The sequence below is a fragment of the Rhincodon typus genome, chromosome 6 (genome assembly GCF_021869965.1).
Source record: "Rhincodon typus isolate 14 chromosome 6, sRhiTyp1.1, whole genome shotgun sequence".
Classification (NCBI taxonomy): Eukaryota; Metazoa; Chordata; class Chondrichthyes; order Orectolobiformes; family Rhincodontidae; genus Rhincodon; species Rhincodon typus.
In genome coordinates, this window is record NC_063337.1 from 60,738,641 (window position 1) to 60,753,448 (window position 14,808).

The 14,808-nt window shown below is 40.3% G+C and overlaps 1 protein-coding gene across 4 annotated transcripts in view; it reads left to right on the forward strand.

Annotated features, from left to right (window-relative positions):
• fat3a (FAT atypical cadherin 3a) overlaps nt 1–14,808 on the forward strand; it is a 689,153-nt gene that overhangs the window by 162,657 nt on the left and 511,688 nt on the right. For all 4 annotated transcript variants that reach the window (XM_048598158.1, XM_048598163.1, XM_048598159.1 and 1 more), the window contains one exon: nt 10,645–10,815. In XM_048598158.1, the coding sequence (XP_048454115.1) occupies nt 10,803–10,815 (13 nt within the window). In that variant the 5' untranslated portion in view covers nt 10,645–10,802. The remainder of the gene's footprint in view (nt 1–10,644; nt 10,816–14,808) is intronic.

The window sequence follows — 14,808 nt, forward strand, 5'->3', positions numbered from 1 at the left end:
AAATTTTCCTGAACCACTGTAATGCTTTCTTGTCCTTTTGAAAACATGGTTTTTAGATTTAGAAACAATACTCCCAATAAGGTTGAAACAATATTTTAAAGGGTCACCATAAATTCCTTTGATTTTGCACTCTTGGGCTAGTTATGATTGCCAAGGCAGGTAATTCGAAACCAGTAAATGCTTAAGTCAGGCCCATTTTTGTATGCTCTGTACTTTTTTGTGGTTGAGTACACATGACAATTAAAGCTTATAATAATCTTGGTTTAAAGCGCCCAGAATTGTGCAATTTTGTCTTTGCTTCAGAGAGGCATGTGTGGGGTGTACCATGCAGATGTACAGATATGTCCATCAAACAAAGCAGATCTTGAATTGCCATCGAGATGGTTGAGTGTCAGGCCTGTCTTGGTTCAGTGGAATTTTGTCCCAGTTGTAATCATAGCAAATAGGCCTTTATTCCCCAAGATCTCTCATTGACCCCATGCCCCAATCACTCCTCATAGTGTTCTTGAGGGCAGTAGAAACCCAGATAGCGATACCCTTATGCATGCTTGGCTGAGACCCTGGTTGATAAAAACATGCGTTCAATTGTGATTCTGTCTGACTTGAAGTGAATTATTGACTTTGCGTGATTTACATCATTAAATGTTATTAGAATTTTGTTATTTCTGATCTCTTATCAGTGTCTTGATCTTGAGTAATGAATTATTTGGCTAGATGTACATTTGATAGTAACGCAAGGTGGCTCTGCATCCTCCCTTTTTCTTCTTTGTCAACCTTCCCTTTCTCAGAATCCAAATTTGAAGCTGATGCAGAGCTTATTTGTCATGGTCCCCTGCATCTTCTCCACATTCCCCTTGTCCATGGGGTACCACTTTCATTTTCTCATTCAGACATAGAAAGATAAGTTGGATACTCAGGATCTAACTCGTACTCTAGCTGGCCTTGTCAATGGCTCATTATCTTAAGGCACTGTTTGTTTCTTTTTTCAACATTAGTGCTGATGAGTCACCTGCTGTAACCTTGTTCTCTTCACCCTTTTTACCAATGTTTTCCAATTCTACAGCACTTTCATTCTCTAGGATCTTTTAAATAAACATAAAACTGGGAGATTATGACCTATTTCTCCCAGAATGTTGTTTGAGCCTCTTCAATCTACATTTTTGATCAGCATTTGCTGTCATTTTTGAAAAACTTTGGATTTTTCTTTTTAACATGTTATGAATGTAACCAATACAACTCAAGTGATGGCTTCACAGTTCCTGGGCTGTGTAACTCTCCTTGATGCTGTACTCTTTATCAAAGTATTGCTTCTTAGCAACACCATTGGTGAGTTTGGCAAGGAGTAAATTGTTTTTGACAAATCTGTTAAGAGATCTTTGAGTGTAACCAGCAAAGAAACTAAATTTAAAGTTTCAAAGAACATTTAAGGTGCCAAATGAAAGGGTATTGTGCAAGATAAAGGGTCATAGGTTTGAGTTAATACTTCAGCATTGGTGAAGGTTTTGGCTAAAGAACTGGGAAGAATGAACAAAAGGCTCTTTCTAGTAGTAGTGCTGGAGCCTTGGCCACTTACAATTTATAATGACTGAAATGAAGGGACTGACTGTATTTGAGTTTTTGGTGGCACAGGCAGGTAGGATAATAAACTCAGGAGACAACTCAGAATATGATCAATTCCATGGAGATGGAGTTTTTGGGGGCTGCAGATCAGGGCGCAAAATTTAGCGAAATGCACATCAGGACAGCCCTATGATTGTAGTCTGGTCTCTTCAAATTTTTCCATTTGGGGGGCTTCAGTGATTTAACTACTTGTGTTGCAATAAGGGAAATAAAGTATTAATTGTAATAGTTAGAGGCCACTTTATTTATTTGAATTGTGCTGGTGGCTCAGGTGATGTTGCTTTTGTCTGCAGTTCTGTGTTACAAGAGTCGAGAACAGCAAGAGTTTGGTGTGCCATGAGATGTATATGCAGTGTTTGCTTTGAAGTATCAAATTGGCAAACCTTAGGCAACTCTCTACATTTCAACTGCAAACAGATCGACCAGTCGTCATGAGGGTTCAGCTGTTGGTGCTGTCATTGGTATATTGCCTCCATCTGGTGCTGCCCACTCTTGCTACGTGTCATCAAGCATCTCTTGGCCTTCATAGTAGGGTTGCTGACTGGCCTTCACTTCTGGCCGAGCAGGAAGGCTGATGTTTCGGGCCTAGAATTTTCTGAAGAAGGGTCTAGGCCCGAAACGTCAGCCTTCCTGCTCCTCTGATGCTGCTTGGCCTGCTGTGTTCATCCAGCTCTACACCTTGTTATCTCAGATTCTCCAGCATCTGCAGTCCCTACTATCTCTGGCCTTCACTTCTGTCATCCTGTGTCCCCGTCCACAGTGAACTCGGACAACCTGCTAATTGGCTGCCCTTCATAAAATTTAAATTGACTGGAGTTCTGTAGTGAGATTGTGACTCGAGCGGTCCTCTGTCTTGAATGTCTTCAAACTTCAGAGTATTCAGCACAAAAAGTCTGCAAAGAGATAGGTTCAGTGGACAAAATGATGCAGCATAGTGTGGGGAAATATCAAGTCATTTTATTTTGGCAGGAAGAATAGAAGAACAATATCCCTGATTTAATGAGGAAACAATTAAATGTTGATCAGAGAACACCGTGTGGAGCTGGAGGAACACAGGCCAGACAGCATCAGAGGAGCAGGAAAGTTGATGTTTCGGGTCGGGATCCTTCTTCAGAAAATCAAGGCCGAAGAGATTACCAGAGGGTTGTAGCGGGGGAGAGAGATCCATTGAGGTCTTTCCAGAGGGAGGAGGATAACTTCTTCAAGGTGGGCATCCCTAGAAGAGGCTTTGCAGTGGGGTTGTAACTCAGTCAAATTTTCTGAAGAAGGGTCCCGACCAAAAACATCAGCTTTCCTGCTCCTCTGATGCTGCCTGGCCTACTGTGTTCCTCCAGCTCCACACTTATTGCTGATTCCAGCATTGGCAGTTATTACTATCTCAATGTTGATCAGAGAATTGATTATCCTTTGTATATGAAATATAAAGTTAACATGCAGATACAGAAAACAATTAAGACAACATGTGGAATGTTGGCCTTCACTGCAAGGGGTTGGAACACAAGGATAAAGGCGCTTTGTTATTATTGCTCAGGGCTTTGGTGAAACTACTTTCATTCGTTGAAATGTTCTTCCTGTCACACACACTTATCAAAAGCCAGAGTCTGCACATCAATTTCCAAACTGCTACATGGCCTTGGATAAGTTTAGGAGAAATTTTGATTGTGTATAATTTTGTTCTTCATACCTCAGGAAGAATATACATGCTTTAGAGGTGGCATAATGAAATTTTACTAGATTGACGCCTGAAATGAAAGGATTGTTCCATGAATAGATGTGAAATAAGATCATTCTAATCTCAAGTTTAGAAGAATGAGATGTGGTTTCCTTGGACAGTATAAGATTGAGAAGTTTTGACAAGGATCACATCTTCATGTTCACTTTCCTGGTAGGAAAGTGCAGAAGTGGGGCAACATTCTCCAGATAAAGGTTTACAACTGAGATGAGAAATTTATTTACTCAAAGCATTGTAAATATTTGGAATTCTCTACCCTAGAAGACAGTGTGTTCTGAGTTGATTCTGTTAATTCTAATCTTGAATATAGTTCTGAACTCTGAGGTGATTGAGCAGGATAGTGAAATTGAGGTTGGATATTGAGGTCTGCTCATGGAACAGTGTGCTCGATGGACTGTATGATCTATTCCTGCTCACGACCAGAAATCGTGGCGCGAGCTGAGCGTGTGGCCATGTCCTACAGCAATGGCGGATTGAGTGTGGGCTGGAGTATCAGCGGCGGATCAAGAATTGGCCGGTTCGGTGGCAAGGGCACGCCAGTGGGGTGGTGGCCTCCTGGGTGTCCTAGTGATTGGAGCAGTGCCTGCACAATTGTGGAGATGGGACTTGGGACTCTGAGATCTGGACTTTTATTTTCTTGCTTACCTTTTGGCTCTGTTAAATCTTTTAATTCTGGTTTTTGTAACCAAGTGGGTGCCAGTGAATGGTGATTTTTGTGCGCACTTTTTGCTGTACTTGTGTATTCCTTTACTTGTGACAAATAAATAAATCTTGTTTCTTATGAATCTTATTTGAATATGTAGGAGTAGCTTTTGGGTTTTGCTGCATGACATCAACTTTAACTCGACATGCCTTTTGACCCTTCCTCCTGCTTCTAGGCTGACATTCAACTTTGTCCCAATCTTACTAATTTTGATTATAAATGACAGGCCCTGCACTGCATTCTGCACTTTTTTACCATTCAGGCCTGCTTCCTAGCCATGATCTTGAGCATAACTGGTTACTGACAACATTGTTTGGTCCTGAGCTGAGATTTTTAAACCACATATCAGACGGATCTCCCAGTTTCCAGATGACAATGTTTGGGTATATCTCCAAAGATATGCGTTGGAACTTTGCAGAAGTCCTTTTTGCAGTAACTCCATGGAAATTCCTTGTTTAAACGTGGCAATTCCCCTACCTCCTAGAATCTGCCAGAAAGGTCGGAGTTATAAAAAGTCTAACTCTAAATAATTCTGAATTAGTCAAATATTAGACAGGCATAGAACTACCTCCAACTTCTGTGTAACTATACAACAAAGTACCTCAATGACCCAAAAAAATCCCCTAATCAATCTATCTTAGGTACTCCAATGAAGTTACCCTGTTTTCATACCAAGGCTTCTTGCTCAGCCCTCATGGTTATAATGTTTCTTTCTATCAAATTTCTGCATTTACTCAATGCAAACTCCTTTAGTTAACACATCTCCCAGAGACCATTAAAACAAACTGCTAACTCTGCTAGCTGCTTAATATGGATTCCCTAAATCCATGCTGAATACCTTTTTCATAGGATGTCTTTCTCTCTGACACCTCTACACCCTCTGTTTCTGGATATTTCTTGTCACTTCAAAGCACCTGAGGAAATCTTGCAAGTCCTGATTACTTGGAGACTGCTAATAATGACACTTGAGATGTTATGGACATCTCCCTGAATCTCCTTCGGGATTCCTTCTCTCTGGGTTGTAAAACTCAAGTAAGCAAGTCATTTTCTCAGCAAGTGGCTGGTGTTTGTTTTAATACATTTTCTCTTGCCATGCAATTCCTGCAGTGGGACTTTTACGGAGTTCCAATGCACATCTTTGGAGATGTCTCCAATTGCTGACAATCTTGGAAACTGGAAGATCTGGGCTGATATGTGGTTTAAATCTCCGCTCAGGAACAAACTTGTTGCTGACAACATTATGTGCAAGATCATGGCCAGCGAGCAGACTGAATGGTAATAGTGTAGAATGCAGTGCAGGGTCTGTCATTTATAATTTATGATTAATAAGATCTAGAGAAAGTTGAATATCAGCACAGATGCAATTGATATTGTGGACTTCATGTTCAAAATGACCCCTGACATCAGAATCATACAGTATAGAAAGAGGCCCTTTGGCCCAGGAAGTCTGTACTGCCAAAGTTACACTAGTTCCACCACCCAGCATTATGCCAACAGCCTTTAATGTTATGACATTTCAAGTACATTGAAGTATTTCTTGAAGGTTGTGAAGTTGCCTGCCTCAACTACCCTCCCAGATATTCTCTACCCTTGGATGAAAACTGTTTTACCTCAAATCCCCTCTAAACCACTTGACTTTCGCCGTTTTAAAATTGTGCCCCCTTGTAGACGCTTCAGTTAAGGGGAACAGCTGCTGCTTAACCATAATCTTATACACCTCTTGTCAGGTCCCCCCCGGCCCCCACACCCCCAACCCCAACTATCCCTGCTCCAAAGAAAACAACCATGTGCATCCAGCCTCTCTTCAGAGCTAAAGCACTCCATCCCAGTGAATCTCCTCTGTAACCTCTCCAGTGCAGTCATGTCCTTTCTTAGCATGGAGACCAGAACTGCACACAGCATTTCAGCTGTGGCCGAACCAAAGTTCTGTACAGCTCTAACGTGACCTCCGTGCTCTTATCTGTGCCTCAATTGATTAAAACAAATGTCTACACTATACTATTAACTTGTTCTGCCACCTTCAGGAAGTTGCTGATAAATCGGGGGCGGCATGGTGGCTCAGTGGTTAGCACTGCAGCCTCCCAGCACCAGGGGCCTGGGTTCGATTCCACTCGGGCGACTGTATGGAGTTTGCACATTCTCCCTGTCTGCATAGGTTTCCTTCCACTGTCCAAAGATGTGCAGGCTAGGTGGATTATCCATGCTGAATTGCCGCTAGTGTTCAGGGATGTGTAGTTTAGGTGGGTTATAGGGGGATGGGTCTGGGTGGGATGCCGAGAGTCGGTGTGGACTTGTTGAGCCGAAGGGCCTGTTTCCAAACTGTAGGGAGTCTGAGATAAGAAATGCTGTAGATCCTTCTGCGCTTAGCATATTGTCATTCATGGAATACTCCTTTTATCTTACTACTACTTCCAAGGTGCATCACCTCCCACCTAATCAGGGTTAAGATCATAAGATATAGGAACAGAATTGGGCCAATCAATTTATGGCTGAAGTATTTCTCGACTGCTTCCTTCTTGTAACCCTTGATCCCCTTATCAATCAAGAACCTATCTATCTTTCTTTGTCTTAAATACACTCAATGACTTGGCCTCCACAGCTTTCTGCAATAATCAATTCCACAGATTTACCACCCTTCGAAGAAATTCCTCCTGATCTCAGTTCTAAAGGGTTATCCCTTTGTTCTGAGGCTGTGCCCTCAAGTCATAGTTTCCCTGATAGTGGAAAACGTCCACTCTCTCCAGGATTCGGTGTTCTGTAAGTTTCAATGAGCTCCCCCCACCTTTCATTCTTCTAAACTCCATTGGATACAGACCCAGAATCCTCAACGGCTCCTCAATGACAAACCCTTTGTTCCTGTGATCATTCTTGTAAACTTCCTCTGGATGGCCTCCAATTCCAGCACATCTATCCTTCGATACAGTGCTGAGAATTGCTCTCAATGGTCAAAGTAGTCTGACCAGAGCCTTGTGCAACCTCAACATCCCTATTGTATTTGTGTATTCTAACATTGCGTTTGCATCCCAACTGAACTTGCATCTTAACCATGAGAATCCTGAACTAAGAACCCAAAGTTTCTTCTTGCTTTAGATTTCTGAAGCTTTTCCCTGTTTGGAAAGTTGTCAAGCTGCTTTTTCCTATCAAAATGCATAATCTCACTTTCCCATATTGTTTTCCACTTGTCACTTCTTTGCTTGCTCTCCTAGCGTATCCAAGTCCTTCTGCAGCCTCCCTGCTTCCTCAACGTGACCTATCTCTCACCTAACTTCGTGATCTGCAAACTTAGTACAATCTGTTCCTTTAATCAGATTGTGAATGTGTAACGTGAATAGTTGTAGTCCCAACATAGACCTCAATGGATCAATATGGACATTAGTGAATCCAGTGGGTTTTCCAACAATTGACATCAGTTTAATTTCATTTCTTAGTCACAGGGCAACCCTGCCCTGTCTGCTTATTTGCTCTTCCTTTTGATAGGGCATTTATTCTGGAATATTGAGTTCCCAACCTTGATTCTCTTGCATATTCTATTGACCTGCCCATCTGACCAAAAAAATTTTATATCCTCCTGTAAACTAACACCTTTTCCTTATTCTCAACCATTCAGCCAGTCTTTGTCATCTGCAAACTAACTTTTCATCCCTCGTGACACATCTACACCTTTGAAACCCATTTAACCTTTCATTGAACTGTGGAACAAATCCTTTTTCCTTCAGTTTAGAATCTAATTACTTTCTCAATGTAGTATGAACCTTTAGTAATACTGACTCGACTTGTGCAACAAACTCTTAAGCTGGCCTCTAGCCTTGATCACTCCAAACTGAACTCAACCATCCAACATATGCCCTCGATTCAGTGTTTTGACGCCCCCCTCAAAAAAAACTGCCCAGGCTCATCAGCTGACTCGTGACCTCCATTGCCTGATTCCTTCCCAAATCCTTCTGTCTTTTTGACTCCCCCCAGCCCCTAACCACTGCTGACCTACCTGCCACTCTATCCACTTCACTCACTTGTTACCCTACAATCCTGCCCTCTTGTCTGTTTACTCCTGTGTAGCTTTTCAAAGAAGTTTCAAGACATTTAAACACTTTCCAGAAGATGGCAGCTAGTCCTGTAAATACTATGCTTTTGCAAAGATAGCGTTGGCCTCCACTAGGATTCATATGCTTGGTGTGTTTGGAAGGATGATGGAAGAGAGACCTGAAAATTTGAGCAGTAATTTTATTTGCCTCATGATCCAAATAGGTTTGAATCTAGGTGAAAGATTTTAAACCATTCTTTTCATAGCTAAGACTGCTTGTTGCCACTTGTACCTGCCCATCTCTGTTACCTAGCCAAGGGATTTGTCCATTGCTGTACTTCACTTGAGCCTCTATTCGCTACCGTTACATTATTTAAATGATCTTGCAGTTAAACTCCTTTCATAGTCCTATTTGCATCTTTGTGATACATTTCTGATATTCCTGCTTATTTTCATTGCTATTGCCCTTTGCACAACTCTGTGCTTTGGAAATCTAATTTCTCTTGTTGCCCCATTCATCAATTTAGGCCATATTTGCTTGTTAGTCCTAACCTCCTGTATTTGTCTTGCATGTTCTTTAATTTCATTTCAGGATAATTCAAGTGTTCTCTGCCAAGAAGTTAATGAACTAATTTCCCCTTTTGATCTGTTTTTTAGTAGTTATTAATCCTGTCATTGCCTTTTCAAAATTATATTATTCATTGTGAATGTGCAAATCATGTCAAGTTGTTCACATACCCAAAGGTGCCATGATATTCATTTTTGTACAGTCTCTTGGGTCACTTATCAATATTTAGATTGAGCTGAGATCTGCCTCTTGTGGCTTTCCTGATGCAAACCGTCATAAAGGAGTCACTTGTTGTCTTTACCAATTCTGCTTATGTTGCATTTCTGCTACTGAGGTTCAAAGTTTTAAAAGTATAAAGATAAAAGAAAGGCAGTTGTTTGGTTTTTCTGTCCTCTGTAATCCTGAATTTTCACCAGAGGATGTAGAAACAGCTGCCAAACTTGCTACTAGCATCAGCATTTTGGTAATTATCAAGATTGCAAAGAATTATCAAAGGATAAAATCTGTCTCACTTTAGCATTCGAACAACACAGTTGCACACTCGAGCTCAGACAACCTAATAAGTAATTATATCAAAATAACTACTTTGTTCACAGATGTAACTTACAAAGACCTATTGAATTGTTTTGACAATATATATGCATTTGTGTGCATTCATTTTCATTTTGAGTTTCTCTGACCAAAGAAATTGCAGAAGGAGACCAATCATAGCCATACTTTAATTAAAAAGTGACATTTTTATGTGGGAATTACATGTCCTGACAACACTCCTCCAATAAAATTAAGTAATTCTGCTGATCTAACCACACTATCTATTGGCATTCTTAACCTGAACCATCTGGTTGCAAATTCAGAAACCAATGGAAAAGGGCTTTCTTAATTTTATATTACCACTACACTTGATATATTTGAACCTCACTTCATGTTCATAATGAGCTTATTATCTTTTGATTCTTGACAATAAATGTCTGCTTAATCTCAACAACCAAGGCTTCCAAAGGTGATATTCTGATTGATTGTATTGTTTGATCAATTATCTGTGTATATTTAGCACTGACTTACCTCTTTTGATTGGGGTCAGTATTGTAGAAAGGGACTGCAGCTGGGTTTGCATAGTTTTATCAACTGATTCTCTCTCCTCTATTTAAAATTCGAGGGTCTCTGCCTTGGGCAAAATGGTGCTGAAGCCCTGATCCTGGCTGTCCAAAGCTCAGCACCCAGCATTCCCCACCCCCAACATTTTTTTGGACGTCACGGTACATGCTTGGATGTATCTGTGTGGGTCAAGGAGGCACGTATTATGAAGTGCAGTGGCTTTTAGTCAGGCTAGTTTGTGGGATGTCTAAAATACGAATTGCCTTTGGATGTCTTCCGCACTGGAGATTCCTGGGCAGTGGCCTCGTGTCACAGCAACAAAGATGAAACTTATCAAAACCATGTCTTTCTGTAGCAGTTAGTGCACTATGTTGAGATTTAAATATTAACTGTAGCCAGCACTTTGCTTCTGTTTGTAGGGTTGGGGGCGCAGTTGTCAAGGGGTTTAGGTCCCTGGTGAGCGAGGTGGGTGTTGTACCAGGTGGGAAGGATGTCATACAAGTGAAGTTGATCAGATGTCCGGTGAATGAGGTAAGTGCGTGCTTAGCTGAGTTGAGTTCAGATCTAGGGTGTGTTAGGTCTGGCAGTGGGGGATGGGATGTGTCCGTGGTAGCTTGGGGATGGAGGGGAGGTGGATATCGTTTGGATTGGGCTGGTGTTGCTGGCTGAATGGTTGTTGCTGGGCCTAGCTATGTCATGTTGGGACAAGGATGGGTGTTCAGGTTGGGGAGATTATCAGGGAATCTGGGCGGTGTAAAGTTGTGAGGGAGGAGTAGTTGAGAAGGTTAGCTGAGAGTTGGAGGGTCAGTTTGATAGTTACCCAGGAGTTATGTTTTTAATGTTCTCTTTTTCTGGATAACTATTAAGCTTAACTAAATTGGAACTGTAAATTTTCCAACTTTCAGGAGCTTTGTGGAGGGTTACAGACACAGGGATTTGCCTATCAACAGTTTCAATTTCCTGGGCAATTCCCACAGACTGCATCAGCAATTGTGTACAGCCCTGACGCCTGACTCCAGTTTGCATTGTGCTGCACAGCGCCAATGACTCTGGCATTCGGACCATGAGTGCCTCTCGTAAGTTTTTGATTGCTTTTGTAATAATAACAGTTTATTTTCTTTATCAAAGATATTGTCTGAGTACATATGCCTGCTTTGCATTCATCTGAAATGTGTTGAGGGGCTGAATGTCCTACTTCTCATGATATGCATGTTTGTATGTGTCCAGGTCTCTCAAACCTTGACATCCATAAAAGGAGACATATATATGCACTGAAAGGTGAGATGTGCCACATGATGAAATGCTATGTAGTTTGTGCAGAAGTGATGTCTGTTTATTGGTTTGAAACATTTTCTTTGGTATATCCTCAGATACTGCTTGACCTATTGGAATATTTCTAATTGCTTTTTACTTTAGTAATACCAATACTTGGTTTCCTATTTAATTAAGTATACTTTTGTAATGTTGACATTTGCTGTGTCTAAATAAGAACATTTTGGACAGTTATACCAGTTGTGTAATTCAATGAAAGGAACTTTGAACCAGAACAAAACTGTCAGCATGAATTTTCTCACTGTAATTATGAAAAGATGATTTCTCAAACCAAATTACAGTTGAGATTATTAGTGACCCCATAATTGCTTGTTTGCTTCCATGGCCTGTAATACTGCTGAATAGACCAATCACTTTGCTCTTGAGTATCTCCCCCAGCGTTTAAGATTACTGCTGCATTTGGAGAATCTTTGTGGAAGATCTCTTGTAAATAGCTACTTCATTTGATAACTACAATATTGTCAACAATAGCTCTCCATTGTAAACAGTGGCTGCTAATGCAATCTCTCAAGTCCCTTCAGTTCACCATCTATCCTTGCTCTCTTCCCTTCAATTGAGAATGTCCCCGTTCATACTGTCACTAGACCTATTGATACAATCCATATTGTAGATTCTGTAACCTATATAAAATAAAGCTATTTTTCTGATAATCAGCTGGTAAAGTATTAGTCATTGCTAAAATCAGGATATGTTGATGGCTTGTGGGCAAATGTTATCTTCACTATGGAGTTATGTTTAATTGCCGACTTGAAATTGTGATTACATTCCTTCATTAAATCTGTTTTACAATGCAGAAAGAGACCTTTCAGCCTGTTGTGCCGATACCAGCTCTTCAAATGGGAATTATTACCTAATGCCAGTCTCCTTTTTCTCCATACCCTTTCACCCTATTTTAATCCAAACACTCATTCAGTGCCCTCTTGAATGTCTCAATTGAACTTGTCTCCACTATTTTTGTAACTTCCTCTCCACTCAGCATGTTTGAGGTTTAAGTATGACATTTTTCCCATATGCATCATCTTGTCACTCTTCACAATGCTTCATTTGTCTGATATCAAGCTATGAACACAAGTCTCTAAATTTTTTCAAAATTAGAAATATGAACATAGAAAATGGAATTTTCATTTTGATGCAGAAGCTGTTTTTAGCTTGTTCAAAGATTATATAAGCTAAAAAAAATTATTTTCTATCTGAGGAAAAACCTTGACATTTCAAGTCATGACTAAAATATCTTTTGAATTTTGAATAGTGATGGGCACCAAAATACATTTAGTAATTGTTTAGGAGGGATGCTTTGAGGATAATGTATGCGATACTTCTAAAGCCTTGCAGTGAAGAACCATGCATATGTGGCAATTGAGGTAGTTAATGGATTGCTGAAGACACTGGTTAAAATGGATATATTTGTGTTTTGGTTATTTTTCGATTTGTGGTCAACAAGAGGCTAAGCTCAAGTCTCAATTAAAATCATATCATGAATGTACTTTCTCAGAAATCCTTTGGCAACAGATTGCTCACTGTTTTGGGTCTGTTTATCTCCTGAGAGTAGATTCTGATTTGAAAGGAGCACATTGAAAACTTGAATTGTGCATGTGGGTTGGAGCAATTGCGAGTGAATTGATTCTTGACATTACTTAATGTTGTCGTGTAGGAGCAAATCAGCACCTGATTAGAGAATTAAGTAATTTTTTCAGGTCTGTATTGAGGCTGCATGCATGTTTCCTCTGGCTTCTTGCTAATTACTTTCATCTGTCTTTTTTTTTTCTGGATTACTGCAAGCAAATGGAGGTGTCTGAATTTGTAGTACAGCTGCATTGTGAAAACTCAGAACACTTCCGATTGAGTTTACCTGTGCTGGAAATAATTCCTTTTGGCTCATGGCACCATGGGAGGTTTCTGGGATAAATGTCTTGGCTGTAACTGATATACAAAATGGATTAATTATATCTCTGTTGCCCAAATGCTTTGGAATCCAATCAAGTTCTGTGAAATCTATCTAGCGATATAAAATTGCACTTAAATATTTTCTGTTCCCAGTGGGGCACTTTTTGGCAGCAGCACTAACATTTTGTAGAAATGAATGCACCTGCTTCTGGAAGTGATTGCAAAATAAAAGAAATACTTTTGTGATATTGAAGTCTGAGGCAGCAGCTTTGCATCATTGTTTTCATTCTTATCAAAAAAAATCCAGGAGTGTGAAAAATTATAAGTACTTTAAAACAATCAAATTATTCATTTCTCACTTAAAGAAGAATGAAGGTGCTGAACCTTAATAAAGGAAACTACGAGGATATGAAGTGTGAGTTGGCCTTGATAGATGGGGGAGAGTTAGTTAAAGGGATGACAGTGGACAGATAATGACAAGCATTCAAGGAGCACATGGAACTGCAACAACTGTTACTCCTTTTTTTCTTTTGCGACAGACAGGAATAAGAGGGCCAATCCATGGCTTACAAAGGAAATAAGAGATAGTATCCGATCCAAGGAAGAAGCATACAGATTGGCCAAGAAAAATAATAAATCAGAGGATTGGGAGCAGTTTAGAATTCAGCAAAGGACCAAAGGATTGATTTAAGAAGAGGAAAATGGAATATGAAAGTAAGCTTGCAGGGAACATAAAAACCGATGCCAAGACTTTCTATAGGTAAGTGAAGAGAAAGAGATTGGTAGAGACAAATGTAGATCTCCTACAGACAAATGGGGGAGATGTATAATAGGGGACAAAGAAATGGCTGAGAAACTGAATGCATACTTTGTGTCTTCTGTGACAACCAAATCAGATACCAGAATTGTTAGAGAATGTAAGATTCAGTGGCAGGGAAGAGCTGAGGGAGATCCATTTATTGAGAAATAGTGCTGGGAAAATTGTTGGGATTGAAGGCCAATAAGTACCCAGGGCCTGATAATCTACAGACCAGAGTAGTTCTAGAAGTAGTTCTAGAGATAATGGATGCATTGGTAGTCATCTTCCAGGATTCTATAGACTCTGGAACAATCCCTGCAGATTGGAGGGTGGTTAATATCAATCCAATATTCAAAAAAGGATGTAGAGAGAAAACAGGGAATTATAGACCAGTGAGCCTAACATTGGTAGTGGGGAAAATTCTCGAATCTATTGTCAAGGAGTTTATAGCAAAGCATTTAGAAAGCAGTGGCAGGATCAGCATGGATTTATGAAGGGGGAAATTATGCTTGACAAAAATCTGTTGGAATTCTATGAGGATATAACTAATAGAGTTGACAAGGGAGAGCCAGTCAATGCGGTATATTTGGACTGTCAGAAAGTGTTTGACAAAATTCCACATGAGAAATTAACGTGCAAGATTAAAGCACATGAGACTGGGGGAAAGTGTATTGAGATGGATAGGAAACTGGTTGGCAGGAAACAGTAGAAATTAATAGATCCTTTTCAAATTGGCAGGCAGTAACTAGTGGGGTGCCACAGGGATCGGTACTGGGACCCAGCTATTCACTATATGTTAATGATTTGGATGAGGGAACAAAATGTAACATCCAAGTTTGCAGACGATACCAAGTTGGGTGAGAGGGTAAACTGTGAAGATGATGCAGAGATCCTTCAGCATGATCTGGACAGGTTGGGTAAGTGGGCACATCAACAGCAGTGTAATTTGGATAAATGTTAGGTTATTCACTTCGGAAGCAAAAACAAGAAGGCAGATTACTAGACAAAAGGTGCAGGGCTGGATGAACACAGCAGGCCAAGCAGCATCATAGGA